Here is a 10,835-nt window from a genome sequence, read left to right as displayed (position 1 = left end):
TAAATAGCTTCTTACCTTACATCCCAAATAGCCTTACATCCCTAAGTGTAATGCAAAGCATCAGATGCAGTGGTGTAAAGCATGCAATCACTGCACTCTAGAGTGGTCGACATGTTCTCTGGAGAGAAATATTACTTCTCTTTCTGGCAGTTCAATAGAAGAGTATGGGTTTTGTGGTTGCCAGAAGAACTGTACTTGCCTGACTGTATTGTGCTAAGGGTAAAGTTTAGTGGATGATGGTGTGGGGTTGTTTTTCAGGGTTGCAGATCTTGGCCCCATAGTTCCAGTGAAAGAAGATTTTGGAAAATTTCATGCTCCCAACATGAGGGAACAATGGTGTATATGCACAGGCTTTTAATTTCAGCCAGCCAGCACCAGGGCTTCCAGTGAACGGTCTTTCCATTATAAAAATCGGCATGTTTTAGGTCTGAAAAAAAAAAAAAAAAAAAAAAAAAAAAAACTGTGATCTTCACTGCCTGATAGATATACGATATAAAGTGGGTCCCAGACCAAGCAAGAAGCATTGCATTAAATTACAAATGCATGGGCCCACCAGCAAGATTAAAGGTGGGGCCCTCTAGAAGTAAATAACCGGAGGGTTGAGGTGTTTGGTCTTGCTTACGAATCCATGAAATTAAGACAGTTGGTCTCGGTGATCTTGCAAAATATGGGAAAAAAAATAAGGTGGGGTGGGTTGTGGGTGTTGATGTGAGGGGTTGTTGGTGTGTTTACGCTCCATTGACGTCAGGCATTGCCGAACTGCATTGTGGATCCGTCAGCGCTGCTTTAGAGACGTTGCTCGCTGCGGAAGTTGGTAATTGCTTAACTTTTCAAGCACCGACGGAAGCGTCAGCCAATCAGATTGCTGTATGCAAATACACCAGCTCAGACAGTAGCCGATTGCTGACTTATTTCTTTGGTTGATGCTGCTACGATGATCGTGTCAGCCCCAACTTCAGACAAGCCCTTTGTCAAGCGTTGAGATGAAGCCCTGTGTGAATGGGACGTTATGATCGTGCAAAGTGAAGAGGTGGGGGTGGGGTTATGATCACGCAAAGTTAAAACCGGGCTGGCAGTGGTGTTAAGCATGAGGTGAGGTCACGTCACTTTTTTGGACATGGTGTTAAGGCTTTGCTAATATATGATCTAAGTACCGGGGATGGGGTAGAAATATCTACGTCACTGCTGACAGCACTAGGGGTTACACGATCTTTCATCTTGTTTTACGCTTAAACAACTAAATGAATGCTTAATCTATTTAACTGAATGTATTTTAATTACAGCATCAATGATGTAAAAGGAACCTTGTAAAACTGAAAATAGTCACATTAAGCTTTCTTCGGAAGTTTATTATTGGCTGAAAAACACTAGCTGTGCATATAGCCTATTTGGGTCATGGCCCTTCCTATTCCAACATAACTGGCCACCACTACATCAGGCAATGTACATTAAAACATGGATGAGTGTGTTGATAAATTTGAATGGCCTGCACAGAATCCTGAACGCAACCCAATTAGACACATTTGGGAGAAATAAGAGCAGAGGCAGAGAGAGTACCTTTCATCATGCATTAGAGCCTGACCTCCCTTCTAGAAGAATGATCAAACATTTCTGTATATGTATGCATGTATGTATCTCTATAGACAGAGATAGAAGAGAGAGAATATATATAACTATGTTATAATAATGACATTCTTATTAAAAACGACAACCTTAAAAAGTACTGAAAGTAGCAATTTTTATTTGCGTTAAAATTATGTACAAGTAACCAAAGACATTATTTTGAAATTGGTACAAATATCATGTTCCTGCAGTTGGTTTTCGATAACTCGTCTCAAAAAAACACAACTGAGAAAAACGTGGTATAAAATAAAACGATTGGATTCAGAAAAGTAGTCTATCTAGTTCTCCAACAGCCAATATGTACACAAGTATTTACAGTTCGTGTTGCTGCATTCAGTCCCCCGCTGTGTGAATTCAATCCCGTTGTGATTTTCGGAGCTCTCAGACACTGCAGGACTGTGCCCAAAACCCAATACGCACAAATCATAGTGTTTGATGTAACAGAGTGCAACAGCTAAACAGTGAAGGGGGATGGGGGGTTGTTGGGGGGGGGATGTACCAAATGACCCTTTTGCAAAGGTGTGTATATTGAAAATTCTAGTTATTCCAGTCATGAAAAGACTGACAACGGCAGCAAAACACCTGAGCATCTGACATCAAACGGGCTTATCATTAAAAGCGACTGTTATAGGTGCAAACAAACACTTTCAGTCTGGAGAAGAGCAGAACGTTATGGGTCAGAATTGCAATCTGCTGGCTTTATCAGCGAAACATCAAGTGCTAGATTCAATCTTGCAGTAAAAATGATGTTTATGACACAAATTAGCAAAATGTTGAATGAAAGTTGGCTCAGTCGACGACAAAAAGTCAAGGTTGCATACTGTCGCACATTTATCAATTATTCTCACAGCAATTTTAATCATGTCCAAACCATAGGTAGCAGGGCATTCACGATAATCATTGCAAAACCTGACTTTACCATGTAGCCATGACCCAAACCCAAAGATGAGATTGCCTATAGCTTGGAAAAGGCATTTGAAATTATTCAAATTTCTCTCATGCACGATACGAATATGCAGCCATGCATAATTCGACTTGTATGCTTTTATAGAGCTTCGCTGCTAAATTTAAGCCATGTAAGATTTGGAAATCTGGGTCGTTAACATTATGGCATTTGAACTACACGGTTAGGAGTCTGGACGACTAAAGCATTCCAGAACCGCTGTCCCTTTTCCTGCCCCAGCTAAATGAAAAGTGATGTAATTTATTCATTCGCTGACCTTCGACACAGTGCTATCGATTAAAAACGAATTTGTGCAACACAAAGGGAGAACACGCCGAAGTGAAGAGAATGGATTTGAACCAGGAGGGCATGTCTTCGCGGCATTTTAAAGAGGTCTAAAAAAATTTGATTGCCGCGTTTGGATTCACCCTCCAGACGTTGAGGTCAGTGTGGAGCGCTTTTGAATAGACAGATTTGAAAGTGGAATTAAACAAACAGAGGGGGAGACTTCCTTTAACAAGTTTTATCAGAGCCACTCGCCATTTCAGCCAATGAAAACAACCTTCCAAGGAGAGTGATCAATAGACGGCAGATTAAGCAGGGTTGTGATGGGAGGAACACAATTGCGGCGTGATGAAAACATTTGAAGACGAAACGGATGAACAGCTTGTGACAAACTCAATCAAAACAGCTCAGTTTAATAGAGTTCTGCGTGTGTGTGTTTGTGTGTGTGTGTGTGTGTGTGTGCTTTAAAATTTCATTCTCTACAGTCTGAATGAGGGAGGTACTGGCTGATGATGGTGTTGGGTTTGCTGAGGTCTGCGTGTAGAGCTCCACTTAAGCACACTAGCAGTGTTCCAGATAATCAATGACCCTGGAGATGGACTTCTGCCCTGTGGTGCCAACATCACACTACAAAGGACACACAAGCACAATTGGTCAGTCAATAAGTATAACTTTCATATAGGTTTTCCTTGCAAAATGATAAGGCAAAACATTAGTATTGATATTACAACATGCTTACACATCAGCTACTTATCTTTATATATTCATGCTGCATAATTTCTAGTGACAGGTCAATTAATCAGTCAATTTTTGGCCATTCTGAGATTAAGGCGTTTCAATTCATCCTCTCAGCTAATTAACATGTGGAAGTTCTCTCATAGATCACACTTTATTTTAAAGTGTCCTTGTAAGTGTGTGATTTTAAAACCTACTTACCTAGGGCTAGGTTTACTTTGGCTTGCTTTTAATTATGTGAAATTAACTGCTAATTTCTCAAGTAAAAAAAAAAAAAGTTTAAAAATACACATTTTGTGTGGTTTGTGGATATCCCAAAATTAACAAATATGTCCCAAACCACAAAACAAGTTTGCATTTATGAGCTTCTGGCTCAATCATTTTAATCTCACCTGTGTTTATTAATTAGGTTTTAGGGTATGGAGGACTAAAAGTGTTGGTTAGAAATAAATAACAATTTAAATGGACAATTAAATAGACATATTTAAATGTGTTTATTTAAATTGTGTTTTTAAATGTCATTTTATAAAGCAATAAAACAATGCATTTATAAATCCTTTTTAAAAAGTACAAATAAATAAAATATTTATAATGTTTTTTTTAATTCATGTTTTCAAACTCTGATCAATCAAACAATACAAATGTGTATTACTAAATCGTTTAAAATGCCTTTAAAAAAACTTTTTAATTGTGTATTCATATGCATTTTAAATGATTTAATAATGCACTTTTATTGTTTGATTAATCAACATTTTAAAACATGAATTTACAAAAACATTTATAAATTTGTTTATTTATACATTTAAAAGTTTTTTATAAATGCATTATTTTATAGCTTTATTAAAAACACAATTTAAATAAACACATTTAAATATGTCTATTTATTTGTTCATTATTAGTTCATTTAAATTGTGATTTATTTATACACATTTTAAAGCTTCAACTATTAAATAGATAATTTGATTTATTATAACTGGCACTCCCGGTGCTTTATATTAGGTTAAGGGTTGTGTGAAATCAAAATGTACTATTTTTTTTTATTTTATTTCATTATTATTATTTTTTTTTTTAAGCTGTGCTTATTATTCTTTAGTTGAACAGTTAATCCATGCAAGTTAATCCACTGGAAAACAAAAAAAAAAATGTTTTGGTAATCTTCAATCAAAGTTTGACCACTTGCTTCTGCGTTTATACTTGCGTTTTTTCTCTGTTGATGTCTGTAACTTTTGTCACAATATTCGTAACCACGCTCCTCTCACTGTTAGTTTGCTAAAAGGGAATGATGCTCAAAAAAGTCCTGCTCCCTACTCAATATTTAGTTTCAGCTGGAAGCACATCAATATACAGGAACTTCCAGCTCACGTTGAATTTAAATGCCTTAAAATAAGATCTATTGCCAAGGCAAGTTGTTTTTATGTGATTAAGACTTTGTGTCTTGAAAGGCAGCTGTTAAATGTCACTATTATACATTCCCAAGCTCATTTTGTTTATACTCATGCTCATACAAACTTAGCTTTTTGCTTCAGGCGACTACATTTAGGCTGCAACATTCCATTTACTTGTGTTCATTTGTGAAGATGAATGAAACTGAAGAAATCATAAACCTTTTCTGGTCACAAAGCTTATTTTCTGCAATAACCCAGAGGACTTTGGGGGAAAAAAACTGTATTGCTTTATGTTGAAAGAACAGTTCTGCTAACTTTGTGTTGGACTACAAAATTATGTTATTTTTTAAATACTCTATTAACATAGCAGCACAGATATTAAAGGGCCACGAAACACACTTTTTGAGATATTGACAGTCATAAATATGTCCCATGTTGCTAAAAACACTATCAGGACACATACATTTCAATAAAAAGTGAACACTGATTGTTTTTATGTTGTTCAGAGCAAATTCGTACTTCCGGTTTAAAAAGAAATGTTGAAGCTACGTTACAGCAATGAGATTATTGTGTAAATTTCAGTATGGAGATTGTATGTCTGTACCGGCCTGTACAAAGTGACGTCACTGAGTTTTCAGCACAACTGTTCATTAATTCATGAAAAAGACTTGGTTCAAACCAATCAGCACGCTCTATTGTGAACGAGATGCAACTTCATTAATATGCTTGATATAGCTTTGATAACTCTTTGAGATAGCACATTGTATAGTTAACCGTAATTCACACAAGTAGTAGAAGAATTGTTCGGAGACATGGGTTGTCAGTGTTGCATTTATAAATGTGCTGCAGCTCATGTGTGGACCCACATGTGTGGATTACAGTGGTCTGCTAACATGCAACAAAAATATGTTTGTATGGAACTTTTTGTTTTACCCGAGAGCTTTTTGAATCTGCCAATGATGAAATCTGGATTTGCCAATCATCTTCTTTTAAAAAAGATGCGTTCCAGTTTGCTTTGATTATCCTGTCTCTGTGGATTTGGTAACTGTGTGATCATTGTTCTTTATTTATGTTTCTCCAGATGGCATAGTTAGTTAGTAGTGTCAGCAGTATTCTTTTAGTTTTTAAGGGCGTACTCACACTATGTACAGTTGCCTTGAACCAGGCCGAAGCACGCTTGTCCACCCTACCGTCTCCCCTGACCGCCCGCACTCATATTGCATTCGGGCCTGAGCACGCTTACATCATCAATGATGAGCTGTTCAGTTAAGGAAGCTCTGTCTCTCAGCACAGTGGAGATTTCTTGAGTAATATTGTTCTAGATATTACAGAACAGCCACTTTTGACGCTCATAACCAATCGTAAAGTCCTTGTGCTGCAGAAATTAGGAGGTTTGCTGAAGGTGCAGCTGTCGTGCAGTGAGGGGTTTGTGTCTTTAATAATCTAGGACAGTTTGCGTTCACAGTAAGTGCACTCACTCTACAAGCGTACAGTGCCAAAGCCCAAGTGAACCACGCTTTGGCACACCTCTTCCAACCGGGCCAGGGTCGGCCAACTGTACCGTGCCCGAGCCTGATTCAGAGCACAGACTTCTCAAAGGATCCAATAAACGGGCCTGGTTCACATAGCATAGTGCGAGTACGCCCTCAAGGGCCATGAAACCCCTCCCTGTCATCTCCAGGTTGATAAAAGTCAGTCAAGTCCTGCTTTGTTTAGGTGGGAGTGTTGAGTGGCGAAAGAGGGGAAGGTTTGCATGAAAAGGATAGTTTCAGTTTGAGTATGCGCTGATTTTCACAGCGGCAACACATAGACGAAGGGGAAATAGACAGTGACTACGTTTACTTAGACATCAGTAATAGAATTATTTGACAAATTATTTATTTTTCGACTTTAACTGCAGTTGGGCATTTTTACTTTCATTTAAGAAAATTTCCAGCATGCCCCCTGTGACAAACGAGATGTTGGATGCGATGAACTGCTGGAAGAGTGTAATTAATGTAATGTTTGATACTGTAGGCTGTATGAGAGAGAAAAAATCCTCTGCATTTCTTGGTAACTTAGATGCACTTGGTAGATGCAGAGAATAGTATCAGAAAGCTGAAATGCGGTAAAAATCCTACACAACTGTATTAGTTTTATGTGCCTGAAATTTAAACTATGCGACCACAATGTATTTGGGAGCATTTGTGCGACTGCATATAATGGTTGTAGTGCGATTTGTTTTTTGTTTTTTTTCTAAAAACTTGCTAAATCGGTCTTCCCTGCCGCTATATTGGTTTATATTAGCTGTCAATCACTCAAGACATTCTGCTGTCAGATGACAGGGAGCTTTTGTGACCGCCGGGAATGCAAACGGCTGAAGAGTAAAAAAGTACACCGAATCTCGATGCGTTGCATTCACTGCGTGTTCAGCACAAATGTCCGCTAAATCTAAAATTTAACACTGTACACACCATCGGAGGTTTCATGGCCCTTTAAAATTATCCGTAAACTGAAATAGTCATCATAATGATTGTATTAGCATTTATTTAAAAATGACATCACAATGTCTGGCTTCTTGACTACTGTACTGTCCACTCAATCTAAAATGCATGTTATACTGGCAAAAACTCATGTGCACTTACTGTAAGGTTCATGAAATTTAAGAACTTCTTCAACATCTCCGTCATAACCGAAAAATCCCCTTTTGGCAGGTTTTCCCTCACAGTAGTCACATTCATCTGAAAGAGAAACACAGCATTAGCAGCCCATTCCTCCTCCGAGGTTATAGTACACTTCAGGCCGGCGCTGAAAGGGAGTCTGGAGATTTTAAAAGCAAGTCTCTGTTGATCAAAGCAGCAGCACTGCATCACTGGCCATCATTTTTTCAGCGCGCTCCAAGTCTCCATGGTACTCAATCTTCAAAAACACATCCAAATAAAATATTTCCCTCCTTCCGATGCACTCGTGGCCCCAAACATAAATCTAAACTGCAAACAGGACAATGCGGCTTCCAAAAGAAATTCTCCTTTGAGTCAATTTGTCTATTTTTTATTTTTTTTTGTGTGTTTAAATACGAATCGGACTTGACACTCAAAGTGAGCAAGCATGCATCCAAACGGAAAAGTGGGTGAAATAAACGGAGTATAAATGCTGTCTCTTTTTGTGTTTGTGTCTGGGCAGCGGTTATTGGCGAGACAGATAATGGCCGTGTACATCAGTCAGAATGCAGTGGTATGAAAGAGAAACAGAAGAGTCAATTACAGCGGATTCTTCTGCCCACCTATTAAAGTTCGGAAAATAAAGCCATTAATACTGGCGAACACAACATGGGGCTTTTCTTCAGATACCTGGCTGAAACTTGAAAACAGCAATTTAGACAAACAACACTCAAACCTCGCAAAGGAATATTAACAACAAAGCTCTGCTCTTATTGGTTCAGGTTTGTCCTGACCTTAAAGTGAAGAGGCATCGTTTGGACTGCTGAGGGCACCAGCCAGCATTTATTGCAGAGTGAAAAAAATATTGAGTCAAACTGCACTCTTGTTGTAGCTAAATGCATACCTGCCATTAATAATTCACAATACTCTTTATACCTTGAGGAAAACGCAAGTAGATGGATTCAATTCATAAATGAGAGATTTAAAAAAGAGAAAATGTTGTGGTAAATATGAGTTACTTACAGGGCTCCCCTGGCACAGACAGCCCAAAAGCAGTGCAGTGTATGACGCCACAATACTGTCCTCCATGTGCTTGCCAGCATGCTGAAGCGCTGGAGACAGAAATGACATCACAGATTAGGCAAAACAACGTGCAACCAATATTTTTTTTTTCTTTTACATCATTTAAAACTTTCTAACCTAATAAAAAAGGAATATTGGTTATCTAACAATAATTTCAATAAAGTTTTAAGAAACTTGAATAAAATGTATGCTCATGATTCTTCATTTCCAAAGAAACTTCTACTGCTATTTGTGTTTGCCATGGGTTAAAATAAATAATTATTGCAATAAAACAGTGATATTGTTAAATTGTATCACAATTAAGATCATGTCTGGGCATGTTTGCCCCCAAAAACCCAGTTGGTGGGCCAGAGTGCGATTCAGTCGGTATGCATGTAGTGTGAGTGCAAAGCATGCCCGAGCATGAATATGAAGATGTGGGGACACTTCTTTTTTTAAGGGACAGTTCCATATGCATTTGTAAGTCATTCCTATCATAGTTTATCAAAGATACAAACCCCTCGCTAAACAGCAAACGACTCGTAATATTACACAACAAGAAATCTCCATTGTTCGAACAGTCACAGTATGCTCCGGCTCAAATTTTAAATGTATTAGTAATTATGATTGATATGACTTCTTCGCTAACATAGCGACGTGCCACGTTGGAGAGGTTGTGTCACAAGAGGTTGCTATTGAGACATGTTGCAAGCTTTTGATTAGAGAGCACATGTTGGAATGAATGATGGCAAAAGAAGTGCTAAAGACGTGGCTAAAGAGTTAATTGGTTCAGATCACCCACAGTCTCAAGCTGGATTTATACTTTCGCCTGGCACCACATCATGCACCTCTGCTGACTGTGTGCGCACCTCATGAAATAGCGAGGTTTTTATACTTTCACCGTTGTGATATTCTTTAAAACGACAGGGGGGCGGTCAAAAGAAACGGACCGTAACGTCAAACGAAAAACACATAAATAGAAGGTTTTCGGAATTACATCATATTAATATCATTCAGTATTTTTAAACTAATTATTTTTTTATTTTAATAAATTGTTTTAATTATTATAAAGATTTTTATAACAATTCAAGATTTTTTTTATCAAACTTTGATAAGTCACTTGCTTTTGTTCATATGTCGGAAAGCTCTACCTATTAAAGTTTATTAAAAAGTTAATTACAAAAGTACATGGGTTGCTCTACAAAAAGATTTCTTATTATGGCAAGAATAAAAGCAAAAAAAGTAAATTTTTTTTATTTGTAATTTTAAGAAAATTAAATTTTCTTTAATTTTAGTTGTTTAACGATTCAATTGTTTTAAATTCAAAATTGTAATACCAACATCAGTGCTAAACCTATGAATGGTGGAAAAACATATTTCTGTAATTGTGTACCTGGGTCTCCACTCTGCCAAACTTTTTAACAAACCTTTACTCCTTTCTCACAGCTGTTGCAATTTCTAGCCGAGAATTATTGGTCATCTGGTTATATCTATGATCTTGGATTACAAAGATGTCTGTACAGTTGTACCTGTTTCAGACATCCATTAATCCATTCAAAGTGGTTCATATTGAACTCAAATGAAGCGTAGTGCCGCCCAAACTGTTCGCTTAATTATCCAAAAAAAAAAAAATCATGCGCTCCGCCAGCCAAAATTATGTTGCGCGCACCCAAAGGGAACCTCTGCAAACACAGTGATGATGTCATATTCACCACGCACTCAAGCGAACTAGTGGACGTGTCGAGTATAAACCAGGCTTCAAAGTATCTGTATTCACAACAAGATGAATAGTCTAAAAGAATAGTTTTATAATGCGATTCACGTTGTACACCGAGCGACATCACAACATACTCAAATTCCAGCTGCAACCTGAAAAAACATGTAGTGGTAGGTGTCAAAGTTATGCCTATTTGGCAATTTTTATCTTATTGTAATACCAAATTTCACACGACCAAGTATATTCCCTCATTTACTCTAAAAGCAGACAAACATCTTGTGAACATTAAAACCCTAAAACAAACCTTCATGAAGAAAGGTTCATTCTAACCAATTTACATGACCTTTTTCTACAAAACCAAACAAACTGAGAGTCCTGCGACTAATGTAATGTTTTAATCGAATACTTTTTTACTCTTACTTGAGTAACTTTTAAGATTGTTACTT

The 10,835-nt window shown here is 37.5% G+C and overlaps 1 protein-coding gene across 1 annotated transcript in view; it reads right to left on the bottom strand.

Annotated features, from left to right (window-relative positions):
* Positions 1–1,721: 1,721 nt before the first annotated feature.
* waplb (WAPL cohesin release factor b) overlaps positions 1,722–10,835 on the bottom strand; it is a 113,635-nt gene continuing 104,521 nt past the window's right edge. Inside the window, exons 18-20 of the mRNA XM_021480269.2 lie at positions 8,634–8,722; positions 7,596–7,691; positions 1,722–3,478 (exon numbers count right to left, since the gene is read on the bottom strand). Of these exons, the coding sequence (XP_021335944.1) occupies positions 3,413–3,478; positions 7,596–7,691; positions 8,634–8,722 (251 nt within the window). The 3' untranslated portion in view covers positions 1,722–3,412. The remainder of the gene's footprint in view (positions 3,479–7,595; positions 7,692–8,633; positions 8,723–10,835) is intronic.

This window comes from Danio rerio, chromosome 12, assembly GCF_049306965.1.
Source record: "Danio rerio strain Tuebingen ecotype United States chromosome 12, GRCz12tu, whole genome shotgun sequence".
In the NCBI taxonomy this organism is placed as follows: Eukaryota; Metazoa; Chordata; class Actinopteri; order Cypriniformes; family Danionidae; genus Danio; species Danio rerio.
This window is presented reverse-complemented; position numbering and strand designations above follow the sequence as displayed.